The sequence below is a fragment of the Cebidichthys violaceus genome, unplaced genomic scaffold (genome assembly GCF_023349555.1).
Source record: "Cebidichthys violaceus isolate CVI_PGR_0920_01 unplaced genomic scaffold, fCebVio1.0.p SCAF_8, whole genome shotgun sequence".
NCBI lineage: Eukaryota > Metazoa > Chordata > Actinopteri > Perciformes > Stichaeidae > Cebidichthys > Cebidichthys violaceus.
Window position 1 is genome coordinate 6,512,753 of NW_027176964.1, and position 19,869 is coordinate 6,532,621.

General features: G+C 42.6%; 5 protein-coding genes across 6 annotated transcripts; 4 read left to right on the forward strand and 1 right to left on the reverse strand.

Moving 5' to 3' along the window:
• Window positions 1-676: 676 nt before the first annotated feature.
• Window positions 677-3,599, forward strand: pecr (peroxisomal trans-2-enoyl-CoA reductase). 2 transcript variants are annotated; one of them, XM_068738109.1, is made up of 8 exons: window positions 677-811; window positions 1,350-1,483; window positions 1,609-1,774; window positions 1,926-2,007; window positions 2,082-2,178; window positions 2,272-2,382; window positions 2,901-3,054; window positions 3,129-3,599. In XM_068738109.1, the coding sequence occupies exons 1-8, from the start codon at window positions 700-702 to the stop codon at window positions 3,209-3,211; spliced, it is 939 nt and encodes a 312-aa protein (XP_068594210.1). In that variant the 5' UTR covers window positions 677-699; the 3' UTR covers window positions 3,212-3,599. The 2 variants fall into 2 exon arrangements, with proteins under 2 accessions (XP_068594210.1, XP_068594211.1); XM_068738110.1 differs by having other exon boundaries at window positions 2,901-3,012.
• A 656-nt stretch (window positions 3,600-4,255) lies between these two features.
• On the forward strand, window positions 4,256-5,767 carry ndufb3 (NADH:ubiquinone oxidoreductase subunit B3). The gene is made up of 3 exons (XM_068737910.1): window positions 4,256-4,337; window positions 5,319-5,447; window positions 5,541-5,767. The coding sequence occupies exons 2-3, from the start codon at window positions 5,320-5,322 to the stop codon at window positions 5,689-5,691; spliced, it is 279 nt and encodes a 92-aa protein (XP_068594011.1). The 5' UTR covers window positions 4,256-4,337; window position 5,319; the 3' UTR covers window positions 5,692-5,767.
• Window positions 4,923-9,822, reverse strand: LOC137892627 (UDP-glucuronosyltransferase 1A1-like). Its single transcript, XM_068737907.1, has 9 exons — window positions 9,224-9,822; window positions 8,247-8,310; window positions 8,016-8,164; window positions 7,492-7,619; window positions 7,183-7,276; window positions 6,846-6,971; window positions 6,658-6,745; window positions 6,347-6,566; window positions 4,923-6,197 (listed from the first exon to the last, which is right to left on the reverse strand). The coding sequence occupies exons 1-9, from the start codon at window positions 9,755-9,757 to the stop codon at window positions 5,927-5,929; spliced, it is 1,674 nt and encodes a 557-aa protein (XP_068594008.1). The 5' UTR covers window positions 9,758-9,822; the 3' UTR covers window positions 4,923-5,926.
• A 1,362-nt stretch (window positions 9,823-11,184) lies between these two features.
• Window positions 11,185-14,678, forward strand: si:ch211-227n13.3 (uncharacterized). Its single transcript, XM_068738196.1, has 6 exons — window positions 11,185-11,214; window positions 12,002-12,082; window positions 12,234-12,721; window positions 13,263-13,337; window positions 13,495-13,618; window positions 13,715-14,678. The coding sequence occupies exons 3-6, from the start codon at window positions 12,268-12,270 to the stop codon at window positions 14,082-14,084; spliced, it is 1,023 nt and encodes a 340-aa protein (XP_068594297.1). The 5' UTR covers window positions 11,185-11,214; window positions 12,002-12,082; window positions 12,234-12,267; the 3' UTR covers window positions 14,085-14,678.
• A 3,156-nt stretch (window positions 14,679-17,834) lies between these two features.
• On the forward strand, window positions 17,835-19,578 carry LOC137892628 (C-X-C chemokine receptor type 4-like). The gene is made up of 4 exons (XM_068737909.1): window positions 17,835-17,856; window positions 17,973-18,181; window positions 18,274-18,557; window positions 18,680-19,578. The coding sequence occupies exons 1-4, from the start codon at window positions 17,842-17,844 to the stop codon at window positions 19,273-19,275; spliced, it is 1,104 nt and encodes a 367-aa protein (XP_068594010.1). The 5' UTR covers window positions 17,835-17,841; the 3' UTR covers window positions 19,276-19,578.
• The last annotated feature ends 291 nt before the right edge of the window (window positions 19,579-19,869 follow it).

Consider the following 19,869-nt stretch of genomic DNA (forward strand, 5'->3'; position numbering starts at 1 on the left):
CAACAAACCTAAAATCAACCACTACAGCATATACATGATTACACAACAAATGGGACAGGTTAGTGCCAAAGTCACTCTTGACTTGAGCAGAAGTTGAAATCTTTTCACTGAATGGATAGTGCTTGTGGATTTACTGCAGTTTGATCAGTGTCTGGTGAGAGGTTTATCACTGGTACTATACACGATCAGCATCAGTTGTGCCATTAATATAACAGTGGATTTTATATACTGTCACTTTTGATTGCAAGAGAAACTGGTTTCTAAATCTTTATTGATCTGCAGCACAGGTGTGAGTAGACATACCTACAAATAAGCACACATACAACCAATACAAAATTGAAATAAAATAAGATTGAATAAAAGACATTTACAGCACTGAATATCTGGTTTAAAATTGTAACTATCACATGAAATAACTGTGATTAAATAACAAAGTTCAGGAAAAAGTCAAGTTAAACACATAAACATTCACTGGCTGATTATCGAATATTTCACACCAGGTGTATTTTACTCACAAGATACATAAACATCACATCTGTATAAAGAAACCTGAACTATGAAGAAAACAGTTAACGCTCCATCCCTGAAGATGGTAGCATTGAAACACCAGAGACATCTACTTCCGTGAAACGTCCAGCAGGGGGCGTGCTGTCGCCCTTTTCCCGTGGTGCTTTTCCTCAGTACGGCTAAGAAACAAGTATGGCGGTGTCCAGTGTTTTCAGACCGGGGCTGTTCAACCAGAAAGTTGCAATAGTAACGGGTGGAGGGACCGGTATCGGTAAAGCTATCTCTGCGGAGCTGATGGAGCTGGGTGAGTGACGCGGTGGTCAGGGTCACGAGACATATTTGAAGACAGTTTGAAGTGAACAGCAAGCTGAATGACAACAAGAGCCAGGTGAACTTCGACACAGATAGAGGAAGGCTGACTGTCAGACCAGCAAAGACTTTGAAACTCTGCGAACACTGTGGAGGCACCATATTTGGTAACGACTGTCTGTATGTTAAAGGTATGATTTAAAAAAAACGTTTACAGTGTGTGTCAATACAGCAGAAATATCCTGGGACACAGAACTGATCAAGTTTGTCATGGCTGAATAAATACCGAATAATACCGTTCATGTGTTGGCCTGACATGGCAATAAATAAAGTGTCAATGGTTAGAAAGGTTTCCTCACAATGGCATTCAGTGGAACTCCCCATAGCTTTAACGATACATCTTTATTTTGGAGTCATCCATATATTTGTGGTGACCTCATTCAAAAATAATCACATCACATAACCAAATAATGATATCAAACGTTGTGTCTTGAAGCGAACAGACTTTCAGTGGCTAACTGTTTTGTCTCCAGGTTGCAATGTGGTGATCTCCAGTAGAAAGGCGGAGAGGTTGGAGGCGGCTGCTCAGGAGATGAGACAAAGCATCCCTGTCTCCAGCCCGGCGAGTGTGACTCCTCTACCATGTAACATCCGGAACGAGGACGAGGTGGGCCTTCACCATAGACTGTATATAAGAGGCCTGCGCACACCTTCGGCCTCTGGAACTGCTCCATGTTGATGTTGTCAGCTCCTGATCGCCTGGTTTTGATTATCCCCCCCCCCCCGTCGCAGGTGAAGGAGCTTGTGTCATCAGTGCTGAAGCGGTATGGCAGGATAGACTTTCTGGTGAACAATGGAGGAGGTCAGTTCAGCAGCCCAGCAGAACACATGTCCTCCAAAGGCTGGAAAGCTGTGATAGACACCAACCTGACCGGAACCTTCCACTGCTGCCAGGAGGGTAAGGCGCAGACGGCTAATGCTGGCTGTGTGTGTGTGTGTGTGTGTGTGTGTGTGTGTGTGTGTGTGTGTGTGTGTGTGTGTGTGTGTGTGTGTGTGTGTGTTTTCGTTGAAGCTCTCCCTCTGACTGTGTTGCTGCTTCGTCCACACAGTCTACACCGCGTGGATGAAACTACACGGAGGTGCGATCGTAAACATCATCGCTGACATGTGGAAGGGCTTCCCAGGCATGGCGTAAGCAGCGCCGCCCACCAAGTTCGCACACACCAATATACAACCGGCACACTCAATATCTCCTCTCCCGACAGCCACACAGGGGCAGCGAGGGCAGCGGTGGACAACTTAACCAAGAGTCTGGCCATTGAGTGGGCGGCCGCAGGGGTCAGAGTGAACGCTGTTGCTCCTGTGAGTACAGGTCACGAGTTAGCGCAGTACAAGTGTGAGAAGGTCTTATTAATTATGCAGTCATGTCAAATCTGTGCATTTGTCTGGTTGCAGGGCACAATCTTTTCCAAGACTGCGATGGAGAACTACAAGGAGCTTGGACCAAATCTTTTCAAGATGTCTGTTCCATTTAGTCCCGCAAAGAGGCTGGGAGTACCAGAGGAGGTGTGTAACTATGAAGTGACACACTGAGGAAAGGTGATTATTAAACTCAGAGCAGCTTTGTTAAATGCATTAGTGTCCTTGGAAATAATACATATGCAGAACAATTTGAAAATACCAGTTCGTTATGATATATTCAAGTGCTTAACAAAGTCCCTGATATTGCATTCAAAGTCCTGGCTGTACCTTGCGAAAGTAAATATACAAATATCTGTCTTGTTGATTATTGTTGTGGATATGGCCAAGCTATATGGAAAAATACACCTTAGTAGCATCTTCAATTATCAATGTCACAGCATCTGTTTATTTCGGAAAAATCACCTCTTTAATTGTCCAATTGATATTCGCCACAACAGGAAGTCAAGCCACGTAACGCAGTTAGATGGTAGGCCCTTTAAATAAAAAATACTAATGGTTCACATATGGTCATTGAGAGCAATAGATGCAGAGTATGTGCTGTGTGTCTGGCTTTGTTGCAGCGATTTTTTCTGTTTCTTTTAAATTTGTGCTTCGCTGTTCAGATCTCATCTGCAGTGTGTTTCCTGCTCTCTCCTGCTGCCTCCTACGTCTCTGGAGCCACCCTGAGGGTTGATGCAGGACAGAGTCTGTACCACTCCATGTGGGAGATACCCAGTATGTGTATCTCGCTAAAGCATCCACACTTCGGCCTTTACGGTATATACCTTATATACTATACAGCATACTACGTAGGATACTCAAAAATAAGTGTTTTGTGTGTTCTTCTCCAGACCACAGCGCATGGCCGGAGGCTCCAGAGGGGGAGAACCTTGACGCTCTGAAGGACCTGCTCAACCCAAAAAGCAAACTCTAATTCACTTTTATGACATATATTTTAAGCCCAGAGCATAAACACGCACACGCACACACACACTTGGCCAGCAAGCATCATGGACATTGATCTCTGGAGGCACCACAAGCACTGTCAAAGAAACAAGACACCACAGCGGCCTGTTTATAAGACTGTGTGATTTATTATTGCAGATCATGTACATAATTGTATGTAATTATTAGCAACACAAGTGTTTGATTAGTTTCTTGAATAATGAGTTGTGTCATAAACTGTTGAAATGTACGTAGAATATTTTTTTCAATGCATTTGTAAGTTGGTAAGTGAACATATTGTGTCTTTTGACATAACAAATAACAATGAAAAGAGTAATAATAAATGAAAAAGGAAATTGTGTTGTTATTTGCACTGACTTAGTGTCTCTGAGGCTGTTTCAAAGTCAGGATGTCGAAAGCAAGATTGCCTTTAATCTTTAACCTGCACCTTAGACTAGGCTGCTATGGTGATGAAATTTGAAAGCAACTGTTTTTGTTTATTACAGGTGCCTAATACCCTCATTTTTTGTAGGTGTAAGATTTGTGAGCATTAAGAAAGTGTTTTGATGTACAGTTATATACAGTAGTTACTTTAATATCTTTATGTAACATGCTTCCATTTATTTATCATATTTAAGGGAAAACATTCAAGTAAAGCTTTAGTTATTGAAATTTAAAATCTTTGGAGAATAAAAGACAACTCGAGTATTGTTGTCATTAAATGTGTCAAGTCGATAGTTTAAGTATTTACATTAGGTTGGCATTTGGTGACCCCTGAACAGTAATGAATATGTAGAGTAAACAAACGGATTAATAGGAATTGTATGCTATGCAGAGTTATAATGTCTATTATGTTGTAATGCTGGAACAACTACTGCCTTACAGTTCACAAATGCCCAAATGGATACATTACAACAATAAATAAACGCATAGTTGTACTCAATGCATAAAAGTGCTGCACTGCTGATACAATGGTTTGCACCATAAACTGGGTTTGCACAAAACGCCTTCTCCTTTAAATGTGTCCCAAATGCTTTGCCGTAGTGTTACCGTAAGACAAAGTTAACTGTCGCAAACATTTAGTCCAACAACAGAGGTCACAACAAACCACTCAGGTACAGTGTTTTTCTTTTAGATACAATTTGACATTAATGTCGAATCTTTTGTTGCTCTTTTCCAGTGGGACACAAAACTATCTTAACACATAATGAAGATGTAGATGATGTGTCTTAGAACAAATGCTGCAGTTGTATCTGTCCAGCGAGCTAGCTTAGCTAGCTATCATAATGCTAGCTGAGGAAGCGGTCTACCTTCGCTCCACAGCGGTTTGACTACTTTAGCTTTATCAATATTTAGATTCATTTTGTACGAAGAGATCCTTTATTTCAGGTATCGTTATGTAACTTAGGTTAACTACGTAATCAATGACAGTGAATGGATTAAGATAGCCAGACATTGATAACGTAACCGTAAGGCATATTTAATGACGTGTAACACCTGTTTTTAAAAAACAGGTGTTACACTGTGAGCAGGTTTAATGTCAGCAGGGCAGCGACGATTTGCTTCTTTAGATATTTATTAGAAAAAGTACACATGTAACAAAACTGGCTCAATGTGGCTATTTGTGCCAGGGTTTGATTAACCAGTGGTTTGTATCCATGGTGTAACAATATTAAAACAAATGCAAAGGTACAAAAAAGTAAAATGAATGAGAACAGTTTATTGTAAAATATATCTCTGAGTGATCAACTTAAAACTTTATTAAAATCGTCATGTACCATCCTAAGCAGTTTTGGAGCACTAAAAGATATTTGAAGGAATTTCTTCTTAGTTAAACAAAAATAGAAACCAAAGAGTAAGCAGTTATCAGTTGTGCACTTGAAATATGTTTCCTTCTGGATTTAAGAGACTTTGTGCAATATGGACATAATATGTATTATTGCAGGTCTCGTATTTTCACTTTACTTTAATCCTGAGGAAAATTGAGTCTCCATTTTTTTTTTTGACTCACAGCTGTAGATTTCTCAAATTTAAAACAAAAATTATAATATGAGGAAGGTTGTTGTATAATCGTATACACCTGTGTCTGTTTTCAGCATGGGAGGTGACCACGGCCACAACAAGATGTCCATGCCAGACTGGCGGCAGTGGAAGGTGGAGGGAACACCGCTGGAGTTCACAAAGCAGAGACTGGCAGCCAGGGGCCTCAAGGATCCGTGGGCACGGTCAGTATCTCTACCTACATGAGATATCATTGATGTTTAAGTAATTATCATTCCTGATCCTGCTCCCTATCTTTCTCTCTTGTCACTCTGCAGCAACGAGGCTTGGAGATACTCGGGCGGCTTCGCTCGCGCTGTGACTCTGTCTGATGTGCTGCTGAGAGGATTCAAGTGGGGCTTTGCTGCCTTTACTGTGGCTCTGGCTGTCGAGTACGCCCTGTTCCCACCCAAGAAGGGCGGCCATTAATGCTCATCATTGTCTCTCAAGCCCCAGAGTCTGGAGTCTAATAGTATTTTCTGTTTATTAAATGTTTTTGTGATCACCCCATGGTTTCCCTTATTCTTCGTACACCCTGTCACATCTTTAAAGCACAACCGACTTAACTTTGCATTCATATTTTAACGACAAAGATGTCGTTTTTTTTAATCTCCCTTGACATACAGTGTTATTGCTGAGACGAAGGTTCAAATGTAGTACCAGGTCACTCCTGCTCCCTCTTCCTGCTCAGTTTGCTAAAGACTAATTTCATGCATTTTACTGACAATATTACAAAAACCAGCGCTACGGTAGCCAGTAGTGCTATTACATCCAGGCAGAAGTACTGCAGCCAGTGGAGGTCATGGACAGCAGATTTGAGATGTTTTGCGCCTTTGTGTCGCATCACATATTCTGTCCAGTACACTGAAAGGTCGAGAGGGTCAACTGGCCGGTCTTTATGGAGAGCCGACAGCTTCTGCATGTTCTCTTTATACCTGGATACAAACAGATTGATGGCAAGAGTTTAAGAATACAACATTTGAAGTGAAGTAGTCCAAAAAGCAGTTTCCGAATCTTTTATACTTTGCTCATCCTCAGCACAAAGATTTAAGGAATTATTATTAATGAGATAAGACCCCCTCACCTGGTGTCATTGATGACCTCATTCAGTCCCTGAAGAAGGCTTTCTGTGGTGATCGAAGTAATATCCAACACCACTCCGATTTCTCTGCTTGCCAACCTTGCTGCGTTGTCAGGCTGGTCCCCCCCAATTGGCACCATCACCATGGGAACAGCATGACACAGCCCCTCAAAGAGACCGTGCGAGCCGGCGTGAGTGATGAAGGCCCGGGCTCCAGAATGTGCTAACACACAACACGCACAAACATGTCAGATGCCACGGTATGTGTCGCCTCATCGAGTCATTTCAGGATGTGTTGCAGTGGATTTACAGACCTAGCAGGTCATTCTGAGGTACCCAGTTCATCAACTTCACATTCTCTGGGACACTGTCAGGAACCGTCCCAGTGTACCTCCATATTACCTATCAAAAGACGCTAAGTGTCATTTGTTGCTTTATGATTATTGCATTGATGTATAATTCAAAATGGATTTTTTTTGTATGTCCATATATATTCCTGTACCTTCTGTGGAATCTGTCTGAAGGCTTCTAGGAAGACGGAGGTTGTCTGTTCTGGCAGATCTGACACCATGGAGCCCAGAGTGAACACTACAAACCCATGTTCTCCTGACACCCAGGACTCCAAATCCTGCAAACACACACACACACACACACACACACACACACACACACACACACACACACACTAGGGTCAGGCATTGCTTTCTCTTTCTTTATCTATCTCTGTGTCTCTCTGCATTAATAGAAGTCAGATACAGTACAGAGGAAACAAAGAAAATTCAAATGTGGAATAAAAAAATTTAAAATCTTATTTGCAATCAAAAAAACACAGGCCTTACCTCAGGCAGAGGATTTCTCACGTTGCAGTTAATTCCGCCAACTAGTATCATGTTAGGCATGATCGGGCGTGGGAACTCAAATGTGAAGTCGATCCTGTTTAAAACACAGTATCCCAATATTTATCTGTATGTGGGACTCAATGTAAGATGCGTTTTATTTCAGTGTGGTAACAGTACCTTTGCATTATATTCCTCCCTTGTTTATTAGGGTATGAATATATGCGTGTGTGAGTACTTCTACATAGAACAATCTAGGTCAGTGTGTGTTCTTCTCCCAAATGTCAATATATAACCTTTGCACATGTTTACCTCAGCAGCCAGATAGCAGAGTCTGACAGCACTTCAGCTACACCAACCTCCTCCCCCAGGAACCGATAGGCTAGTTCATCAAAGTACCAGTACATCAGTCGGCATAGCAGCGGCTCCAGTAAAGCCACCTGTAGGTCAGAGGCATCACAGAGCAATAAACTAATTTATGTGGTCATGCAGTCCAAGTTTAACTGTGTCATATTGAGCTAAATGACTTTAAATGTACTGTAAAGTATAGGGAGATGGACCCAAAGTTTTTTTTTTCTTTATTGCCATACTGAATGCAATGGGGGGATTGATAGTGGTATGTTACTCGAGGCAAGGCGTTTCAGTGAAAACGTTTTAAAAATACCAGAATATTTCTGTAGAATTATGTGACAAATATAAAGAAATAACGAATACAAAGTAGTTTGGTCTGCACAGAATCTGTGTTTTGCCTAATAAATTGGAGAAGAGTTCATTCTAGAACATGGCCACCCTTCACGCATGCACCTGTCCATGCACATCCGACAGTAATTGCTTACCAAAGTGTTGACAGTCCTCTCCTTGAAGCTCATTCTATCTGTGTATCTGGTAAAGAAGCGGGGCACATATGAAGGTGGGGCTGGGCAGCCTGCAGACTTTATATCCAAGGAACATGGAATTCCCCGCAGCAAATTTATAGTGGGGAGACCTGAAAACAATTTTATATGTGACTGGTGAGAAAATGTGCAGACATGTCAGAGCACAAATAATCCAAGTGTGGCAGAATATACCTAATTTCCGAGCTAGTAATGAGCCTGTGGGAACCATGGGGTCTGTAAGGACGGCATCAAAGTTCTGAAATGGTGCAAAGGAAACACAGGAGAAAGGAGTGAATCTTTAACAGTGTGCATGCACTAATAAAGCACATTTGTTTCTCTACAGAACAGAAAAATCACGCTGATGACACAACTTTTTTTGCACAAACATATCATCCTTCTCTCAGTGGTGGAAAATAAGTCCTTTACTTAAGTATTTCAAATAAAGGACTGCAGATTAAGATTTTACAGTATGGTATATTTACAGTGTACTGAACCAGTAATTTCTAACCTTTTCGGCTGTGATCTCCTAAAAAAAGCATCGCCGAGCTCCTTGTCATGTTTCAGATGTAAATGGTTTGTGTCATTTTCCCCCAAAGCGTATCTTGGTTTCATTCAAATAACTGTTTGAGGGCCATAAGGCTATAATGTCCCCAAAATGTACATTTCCTCCTCCTTTATTCAACACATGACCGCTCAGATTTATCTTGTGGCCCTTTACAAAGGTCCTGACCCCTAGTTTGGGAACCACTGGACTACAATACCTAACTGTATGTAAATGAGTTAAGCTCAACCAGCTAGAACAGTACGGATGCATCACTATTACCAGTCTAATCATGACATATATTATAATATGTCAGTAACGGAACATTTTCCTTTCTGCACTTTTGACAAATAACTTATGTTTTTATGTTTTCTGTTTTTATGTATTTTTACTTTCACATAGGTAAAGAATGTGAATACTTCTTCTACCACTGTCCCAACTTTAATAGTTACAGATGTTGTACATGACACTTTATATCCAACACAGCAACAGACCCAAAGGTAGTTGAAAAGAAGAAACTGTCTAAACAAAAGCCTCACAAATGCTGCATTAAGTGAGTCTATTGTATTTTATTTTTTATAAGATTTGACCTCCTGATGAAGTGTTTAACCTCTGTATTTGCACTCACCTGCTGTGCCAGATGTGAGATCAGACTGTCATTGAACAGTAGACTCTCTGCCGTGATGTGGATCAAACCTACAACTCTCTTCATTTGTGTGTATTTTGTCCTTATCTTCTCCGTGAAAGACTGTGCAGATGTTCCTATCGCGTCCTTTTGAGTGGACATGACAGAATCAATATAATCCTTGTCATAAGGAACAGGAAAGGTCACAGTGTCGTAGTGTTTCCCTGGACCCATCCGTATGCTGATGTCTGGAATCACCACGGTGACCCTGTGTCCACGGCGACCCATTTCTTGGGCAACTGCCTTTACACCCACCCAGTGACTCCCATCCATGGGGACCACCAGCAAGTTGCCCAGGAAACCTGCAGAAGCAGTGTCATTTGCAGGAATTGTGTTGGTGGCTTCAGCCTCTCCAGCCTTCCCCTTCTTCTCCGGCCTGGGGTTTTCTGCCACAGACCCCCCCGTCTTATGTACAGCACCGTTCACCTGAATATCCATGTTTAGCAGCAGGAGCACAGACACTGCTGCTTTCCACATTGTTCTCTTTCCTCTGTGTCTGCAACTCACTGACAACAACGCAGAGGTAAATGTGAGGCAATGTAAGAAAACGGCCCTTCCCCCTGTGCTTTGAATTGCTTATGTAAACCACTCCCGCCCTTCAGGATCCTTTATCTGGGTTGCTGAAATTCCACTGTGAATCAGGAGAGTCGTGTGTGTTCAATGTACAAGAGAGACAATTACAGTCCTCAAGAGCTGTCAGTTGTAGGTAATTGATATGGGCTTTCAGTGATTTTGTTACTGTGTAATGGAATTTATTGTTGCCCGTATACATAAAAGAAAGCATGCAATCACAACCGACACTGCGCCTGGGGGACTGGGCAAAAGTTCAGTGGAGGAAATGGCAGTATTTTGTTGAAGAGTAACAACACTGCAGCAAGTGTTGCTGCAGTGTTGATCTCTTTGAACAGCAGTGTTTTCCCAGACAGTGTTTGTACTGCAATAAGCCCATTGTTCTACACTTCTGACAGTAAACGGGAATGTCCTTTAAAATTCATTAAAAAGCGTTATATCTATGTGTGAAATTAATAGTAATTCCATTGGTACAATCTTAATTAACACAAGTAGTTACTTGCAGAAAATAAAAAAGTGACAAGAAAATATATCAAGTAGCCCACTGTACAGTTTAAACACCTGGAAAGACAATAACCCTTCTCACAAAAAGTGGCTCGCTTGAGATGTGATGCAGTTCCTGAAATTTATATAAGTCAAGTATATGACACCTATACCAATCAAGCCTGTTTCTCAAGATTTCTGATCCAGTTTGTCAAAACATGCCAAGGCAGCGGTTGGAGGCTGTGGATTAGCTTCCAACAACTGTTTTCTGGTCATTTTGAGCACTTGGAAAATTGCACAATTTAAGCCAGCTACAACATCAAATTTGTCCTGCATTATTATACGAGTTTGTCCTATTTTGTAGAGGGGTCCTGTGTCAAAACAAAATAGTCAAAGTGCTCCTCAGCAGTGGCATAAGGTAGTTACGAAGGGCCCCAGTTCACGCTATTATGATAGACCCCAGTGCACACTATTACAAGTTATGAAGCACAAACACACTCACACACACACATACACACACACACACACACACACACACACACACACACACACACACACACACACACACACACACACACACACATATACATATACACCATCAGGAGTATATATTTACCAACAATGTGTTGGATTTTACACTCAAATTAGTTAATTAGGTTATTGTATCAGAAATATCTCTCTATGCAACAAGAGCCACAGGAGTAACAAAATAATGTATTTCATTATTTATTTTTCATTTATTTTCCCGCCAAGTCTGCTGCTCCACGCTCTAGCCAAGTAGATGGCAGCAATGCCCCTTTAAGGTGGTTTGCCAGTCGCCAATAAACACCAGAGAAGAAGAATAAGTTCCGTTCCCTCTTCCGGCACGCGCGCATCTTCAAGTAGGTCCTCCTCGAGCACAGCAAATCGACCGACAAAGTCCGCGAGCTCAATAAGTCACGAGCCACTATGTTAACAAGCGCCTCGCTATTTTCTAGTTGTAGCGTTAATGGCCGGTAAAATAGTTAAGAATATGTCAAATCACTTAGATAGTGAATCATCTGAGAAACAGTAAGTGTTAAAGTCATAGTCATAGCTTTAGTGCTGATGTCGTCCCTGGTAGCCTTCAGCGTTGTTTACTGTGTGTCAGTATGATTAGTTTAGCTAGCTAAGATACTAAAATATAGCCCGTGGACAGTAGTGTTTGCATTGTCGACATTTTCGTCGTGAGGCGGGATCTCCATCATTAACGTTACCTGCTGTTGAGGTCTTGTTCCATGTTTCAAAACACAGTTTCATGGGAATATGTGGGGGAAATAGTGCTTCGGCATACTTTACTTGCTCTCCTGGGCGCTCAAGGCAAAGTAACTACTTTAGTTGATGTGCTCCGAGAGTGAGATGAACAGTGGGTCTGTGCCAGTCTACAGATCCTATGTGCTCCTGGTCAAGTTTAGTTCAACAGCTGCAATGTCGCCAAAGATGTGTTACAAAACAAGCTCATCACAATGCTGTTCAGATTGTAAAGCCCCTTGAGGCAAATTTGTGATATTGGGCTACATTAATTAAATAACAATTGAGATGAAGCCGGAACAGGAACAATTTCATATTTTTTTTTATTATTGTGCTATATTTTCTTTCCCTTCCACTGTTTAGATTGTCGACCATTAAAGTGGTTTGTTGTCTCTGTAGGCCAGCGACTGACTGCGAGTATGAGGCGGATGACTTGGAGTCATTCATTCATTCAACGTCCATAAGAATTGAATATTATAGGTAAGACCACAAGATAATTTTCTAAAGCGTTTTCAGCCCTGGGACCTCAGTTACATTGTGAAATAAGATAAAGCCGTGCGGCTTAGTGATGACACACCAATGTATTACATTTGATCGGTGCTTTATCACCCACTGTTGCTCTCTGTTACAGGTCGTTTGAGTATTGTGTGAAGTGGAAATTCCCTATGTATCCCAGATGCTCCTCCAGACTACCAAAGGCTTCCAAGAGGAGTCCCCAGAGAAGTCCCAGTCCAAATGAAGAAGTTATCCAGCGCAGGTGGAGGGGTAAGAGACAGAGGACAGGACTGAGGGAGACCGAAGCTGATGACAACCTCGTCAATACAGACGAAGAGGAGGACCGGGACATCATCGACGTCATCGACAGCACGCTTGAGGCCAGGCGTGTCGCCGAGGAGGATGAAGTAAAGTTTGTAGAGGTGACGGACGAAGGAGTCGACGATTCAGATGAAGACTGTGTCTCTGTCACCAGCAGCATAGCCTCTGGTCCTTCCGTCCTACACAACAGTGTCTCTCCCAAGAAGCTGAGGCCTTCACAGGGCTTGTGCTCCGCCTGTAAGACTCTCTACCGGAAGGCCAAAAAGATGAAGGCGCAAATTAAAAAAAAACTCTTAGACAACGGTGAGCGCTCACTCATTCCTTGTTCCAGCAACATGGGATGAACAATGAATGTGGGTCATTGCCACGTCAAATACTAGTACACAAAAAAAAAAATATTTTTGTATTGTAAATAAGATCTGATGCAAAGCCACAACATAGTTGTATTAAAGAGGTGAGCACACATAAAGTACAAAAAGCCCATTTCCTCTCTCCTGGCAAGCTATCCAAGTCAAAGTAAAGTAAACCGGAGTGAAATTCCTTGTATGTGTACACATACTTGGCCAATTACACTGATTCTGACAAATCAGTATGAATAATGAATACACTATAACTGTTTTGAATTATTTTCATTCTTTGCCAACTAGCCCTTTGAAGCAGAGGAAACGTTGCCTTATGAGTTTCACGCTAGTATATTGAAACTGAATAACGTCCACATTCACACTATTTTGTCACAGAGGGCCACTGCTGACTGTGATCAACCCAAACATCTTTGCTTTCACTGTCGGTGTACATGTGTTCAGTTCGGTTCTGCATTAACCTCTCGCTCTGGTTTGTTCTTCAGATCCCAAGTCCCTGACATGTGACCAGTGGGTACTGATCAAGAGCTGGAGACCGAGCAGGCTGCCTAATGCGAGAGGTGTGTGTGTGTGTGTGTGTGTGTGTGTGTGTGTGTGTGTGTGTGTGTGTGTGTGTGTGTGTGTGTGTGTGTGTGTGTGTGTGTGTGTGTGTGTGCGCGTGCGCGCGCAGACCCATATGATGTCAACTCATTATAACGGCACCTCTCTGTTTCGTCAGGAAGCTTTTGATCCGTGTACAGCTGGTTAAGAAAAGACTCGCGGTCAACAATGGTGCAAAGCGACCTGCGCAGTGTGGTGGAGACTCACCAGTCTGCTCCAGACCGCACGCTTTCCTTCAGAGGTAACTCATCTGTACACGCAACACGCTACCGTAGAAAAGCTAGGAATCCTGTTTGCATAAAAACAATGACTTGAATGTACGCCGTTTTTGTCCCAGGAACCTTAAACGGTGTGTCAGAGTGCCGATGAAAAGGGAGAGGAAGAAGAGGAGGAAGAGAACGAGAGATGGTTCTCAGGGTCGGCGCGTCGTTAAGCAGCAGCGTTTCCTCGACAACAATCGCAGCCAACACGTCACTAGTAGCCTGACCAGCGGTCCCAGTCGCTCTGCTGGTTTTCAAGAAGTCAACGATGAGTCGGACACAAATCTGACTCTTGAGTTGATTCCCTCCACGGTCACCATGGAAACCACCAAGCCAAGAGAGGTCCCCCCCGAGCAGAAAGCACCAAAGAAGAAGACGAGTGGATTCAGAGACTTGCTGGCCCAGTTGCGTGGCAACAGCAGCATGATTGTCAGAGAAACACGCTAGCGAGGGGACTCCGGCTCTTTTTTTAAGCTACTTGCATTATTCAGTAAAGTATTCAAGCTCTGACGTAGCGTTTACTTCTGATTTTTGTTTAGCTATCATTCTGAATATTACACATGAGTTTATTGGCAAAGTACTGCTGCAGTTTCACTTACTTGCGTGTTATTTATTTGTTTTTCTTGAATTTCGAAATAGTATTTATTTAAAGTTGAATTCAACAGGACGATTGTGAATAAATGTGTTTTTAATGCTGTTTTTTACCGTATTGCTGGATAGACAGATTCTACACTTCCATCACTAATATAACTACATGAATACTTTCAGTAAGATTATCCAGAAGACTAGAGCTGTGTCGGCATACTAATGCAATGCAGGGTTTACACTAGAAAACTGACAATGTTAAGGATAATATGTTTTTGTGTGTGCTGTTGTCCCACAATGCACAATGTTTGATTTCCGACAGTGCACAGTTACATAGTTTCCTCTTAGTAAGGAATATTGATTTAAACATTTTCTTATAACGATCATATTGTATATATTTAGTAGGTATTATGAATTTCGGACACAGTGTATCCCTCCTCTTTCTGTATGAATGAAAACCACTGTTTACCATGAATATTAAATGAATAAATATCTCATGGTGGCAATTTGTGGATAGTAGCCATGTTCTGTAAACATGGTGAAGGGATTAGTTGGTTAGGCAGTGTTGGACACTTTCGGTAGAAGCCCACATGGTGGCGTCACTTAATGATAGAATCAATGCTCCGGTTACAATATATTAGTCCTTGTAGGATGAGAAAAGCACAGGTGTAATTAATAACATTAATGACCATTTAGTTTCCCAGTGAGCAAGTATGCTTCATAACTAGGGCGCTGCACCAGGTACATCTGAATGGAATGCAGCCTTTAATTAATATAACAATATACACCTGTGTGTTTACTGTACTGAGAGCTCAAAGTCTGCTTTAAAACAAAATCACTATTCAGCTGCATAGTCCCAACTAGAAAATGCATTTTCTGCAGCAAATGTGTTGGAAAGCTGAAAGCTGAAATGATTTGCAAAAAATTGCTGAATATACAGAAATGAGAGACTATCTGTCTGAAAAATGTTGAAGCCCGAAAGCATTAAACTGCACTGCTGAAAACCCTTCTAGTTGAAATGTCTAACTGACAGAGTTGGAAGCGAAATTGTATTATCTAAAGAAGCTAAGAGTTGAATTACAATGCAGGAAAAGATGGAAGCTAAACAATGTTACTGTCAAAGTAATAGTAGTAATAGTAGTATTGGTAGTAGCAGTAATAACAGCAGTAGCTGTAGTAGTGGTCGTAGTAGTAGTTGATATAAAAGTTGTATTTGTATTAGTAGTAATAGCATTTGTAGTAATTTTAGTAGTAGTTGCAGTAATAGTAATAGCAATAGCAGTTGTAATAGAAGTGATAGTTGTACTATAAATATTATTAGCAGTAAAAGTATTAATAGCATTAGAAGAAGTACTAGTAGTAGCATTAGAAGAAGTAGTAGTATCAGAAGTCGTAGTAATATCTGTAGTAGTGGTTGTAGTAGTTGAAAAAAACAGTAGTATTTGTTGAAGACGTAATAGTAGTAGTAATAGTAATAGCAGTATTTGAAGTAGCAGTAATAGTATTACTAGTAGTAGTTGCACTAATAGCTGTAGTAGTATTAGTAGTAGTATTGGTAGTAGCATGAATAGTAGTAGTAGTAGTAGTTGTAGTATAAGTAATAGTAATATTGGTAGTAATAGTAATAGAAGTAATGGTAGTAATAGTAATATTGGTGGTAGCAGTAATAGCAGTAGTAATAATAGTAGCAACAGCAGAAGTTGTAGTAGTAGTAGTAGTAGTAGTAGTAGTAGCAGTAGTAGTAGTAATACTATAAATATTAGCAGCAGTAGTCGAAGTTGTCGCACGCAGTATTAGTAAGAGTATTAATTATTTCAACAAAAAAGGCCCATTCTGAGCTTAATGTTAAGATACCTTAATCCATGGGTCTTTTATTATGAAAGGGTGCGACTGGGTAGGGGAGAGAGGAGGCTTCATCACAAGCATTCCAGTTAGAATTCACTCTGTGGGGCTTTTATTTTGAAATGGGGGGGGTCCTTTAAAGATTTCTAAGACCTGAATGACTGTGTGTGTGTGTGTGTGTGTGTGTGTGTGTGTGTGTGTGTGTGTGTGTGTGTGTGTGTGTGTGATGGAGATTGAGAATGACAGACAGACAGAGAGAGAGAGAGACAGAGCAGATGAAGCAGCTGAAGCAATACTTGGAATACATGCTTGCTGAAGCAACATTCCAACAATTAACACAGTCGGTGCAGGCGTCTGTTCCAAGAAGCTTTCAGGATCAAAACCAGATTTTAAGATAAACCAGGAAGACGTTTACAAAGCAATGTTATTTTCAAGATGTTTGTGCTGATACCAGTGAGTGTGGAGGAAGGGTGAGGAAAATGAGCAAGAGATAAGGGACTGAGAGCTGGGTCTTGAGGCGTTAACATTCTTTTTTTTTTGGGGGGGGGGGGGGGGGGGGGGGTTGCTGTTTATTTATGGTATTAATGTATCAGGGAGAGGATGGGAATTTAAATTCAGAACTGCAAGTACCAAGCCAGAAAATGTGTCTGCTGACCGACTCGGCTTCACACACACATGTATACGTGAAATATGGAATTTTATCAAAATCAATCAATACATTAATCATCATGAAATGCCAATACAATTAATTGATGAATTGAGTTTCAAAATGAAACCGCATCATTTAAAATATAATATATTCCATCACACAATTCATTTGTTTCTTGGTTAAACCTTTTACAGTTTCCATTACATCATGGGTTGACTTCAAAGATGTGCAAGCTGTGTGCCGCCTCCTAAAAGTCATCAAGACTCCTGCAAACACGTAGCCGCTGGCCAATCAGAACTCCAGCTGTTGCTCTTGTGCTGCATTTACATCTTTAAATTGAGACAACCGGAATTAGAAACTGTAAATGGCATTTTAAGTCATTCTTTTAAAATAGCTTTTATAAATTTATAAATGATTACAGTCAACACTAAAAGTCCAGGTTCACACTCCAGTCTCCATAGAAGGAGAAACATTAGTGCTGAAACATTAATGTTTTGCTCTCAGAAAGGTGACGCGCTAGTAGCACAAACACACACTCATGTTTCATTGACAGTGAAAGATCAGAGGAAGTCTTACAAGCGTTACCAGAATACAGCTGATAATCATCTCACATTCACTTGCAGAATGCCACAATCCTTCTTCTCTGTGCCTCCCTCTCACACATGTTGTTGCATACATGCCTGCATGCATCACATAAGACAGTGACGCAAAGTATTCCCACACTGATGAGAGCTGAAACTCCTGCTGCTTGTCCCGATTTAAACAGAGCATGGAGGTTTGAGAGACTCTCTCTCTCACACACACACACACACACACACACACACACACACACACACACACACACACATTGTCTGATCCCCGTCGGCAGTCTCCCCTACTGCAAATAGGTCCTGATCATCACGAACCAGAGGTCTCGGGGGCCAAAACAATTCAAGCAGTGCACACACACACAACGCGGTATCCTGTGATAGAACCACTATCAGCACCTGACACCTCGAAAACAGGAAAAACGTTTCAGCAGGAACACAGATGTGTTGGAGTGTTTAGGGGAGGGGCATGAACACAGCTATAAATCCCCCGTCGACAGAAACTTCACTCCGTTCAGAAAGGAGAAGGGCTGCCTTCGTCATGTCTTACTATGAGGTAAGGTTGTCAACGATGTTTAGTCAAACGTGGGAGCTTTTATGTGTGGTTGGGATCACTTGTTGCTTTTTTCCTTTTCTTCCTGCCCTTAATCATCATCCTCCTCATCTCTCCAGCATATCGTCTTCGACTACGACTTCAATGACACAGGCTCGGGTTCTGGTTCCGGTGACCTGGCCGGGGATCTGGAGGAGCCCTGTGATGTGGAGCATGTGATGACTGCTAACCTTCAGCAGGTCTTCCTGCCTGTGGTCTACGCCCTCATCTTCACCCTGGGCATCACCGGAAACGGCCTAGTCGTCATAGTGCTGGGCTGCCAACGCAGGTGAGAGGGTTGGTGGTTGATCCGGTGAACCTCTTGACAAGAAACCGATGAGAAATGGGCTTAGTGGTTTCCTTCCCTGCCTTCATCTACAGGTCAAAGTGCAGCCTCACGGACCGGTATCGACTCCACCTCTCGGCTGCTGACCTCCTCTTTGTCCTGGCACTGCCATTCTGGGCCGTGGACTCAGCCCTGTCCGACTGGCGTTTCGGAGCGGCCGCCTGCGTCGGCGTGCACGTTATCTACACGGTCAACTTGTACGGCAGCGTGCTCATCCTGGCGTTCATCAGCCTGGACCGCTACCTGGCAGTGGTCCGAGCCACGGACACCAACACCGGTGGGCTGAGGCAGCTGCTGGCACACAGACTGGTTTATGTGGGTGAGTGTTGAACGACTGGTTTGTTTCTGTTGATGCTTTCTTTTTTCCTTATGAAACTCTCATTTTCTTCTTTCTTACTCCCAGAGTCCCTTACTTCTTTTTGTCTTCCTCTCTCCCTGCAGGTGCCTGGTTGCCTGCTGGCCTCCTGGCAGTGCCTGACTTGATATTTGCCCGGACTCAGGAGGGAGGTGAAGGGGCCACTCTGTGCCAGCGATTCTACCCAGCCAACAACGCTCCTCTCTGGGTCGCAGTCTTCAACCTCCAGCTGGTCCTGGTGGGTCTGGTGATCCCAGGCCTGGTCCTCCTGGTGTGCTACTGCGTCATTGTCACCAGGCTGACCCGAGGCCCACTCGGGGGCCAGAGGCAGAAGCGGCGAGCGGTCAGGACTACCATTGCGTTGGTTCTCTGCTTCTTCGTGTGCTGGCTCCCCTACGGAGTGGGCATCTCTCTGGACACTCTGCTGCGCCTGGAGGTCCTGCCCCGCGGCTGCAGGCTGGAGGCCGTCCTGGGCGTGTGGCTGGCGGTGGCTGAGCCCATGGCATTTGCACACTGCTGCCTGAACCCGCTGCTGTACGCCTTCCTGGGGGCCGGGTTCAAGAGTTCGGCCCGCAGAGCCCTCACTCTGAGCCGAGCCTCCAGTTTGAAGATTTTACCGCGAAGACGCCCAGGGGCCTCCACGACCACGGAGTCAGAGTCCTCCAGTTTACATTCCAGCTAGTGTTTGCTTATATTGTGTATATATATGTGTGTGTGTTTACTGTGTGTATATATAAATGTGTGTGTGTGTGTGTGTGTGTGTGTGTGTGTGTGTGTGTGTGTGTGTGTGTGTTTTAAAGGACGATTTCAGAAAGTGTCTGAGAAAGGAAGGAGCAGTCTGCTGGCCCACGACTTGTCTTCTCCCTCACTGTGGGGCTTCTCCTGTAAATACTGTTATTAGATTGTTTTAGTGCTGCTGAGCTTGTTGTGTACTGTTGAAGATGTTTGGAATAAAATATGCAAAAAATACCCACATTTGTGAAAATGTCTCCTCTTGTGAAATATGTTTCTTGCTTCCTGAGTGAAACTGTGAATTCCTGGCTTGTACTTTAACCAGTCAACCACAGCGAATGCTGCCAAGTCTGCTTCTGAGTGGGTGAGATTGATATCATTAAAGCCCAAAGTACACAAACAGTTTAGAGACTAACAAGCAAGCTAATGAGATGGTAGACAACGGCATCTGAGCTTTATCACAGAAAACACATTGAAAAGGGACAGGAAAGATGGAATAGGAAGAGCAAGTCTGAATTAAATCTATTTGGTCTCATACGTGGTT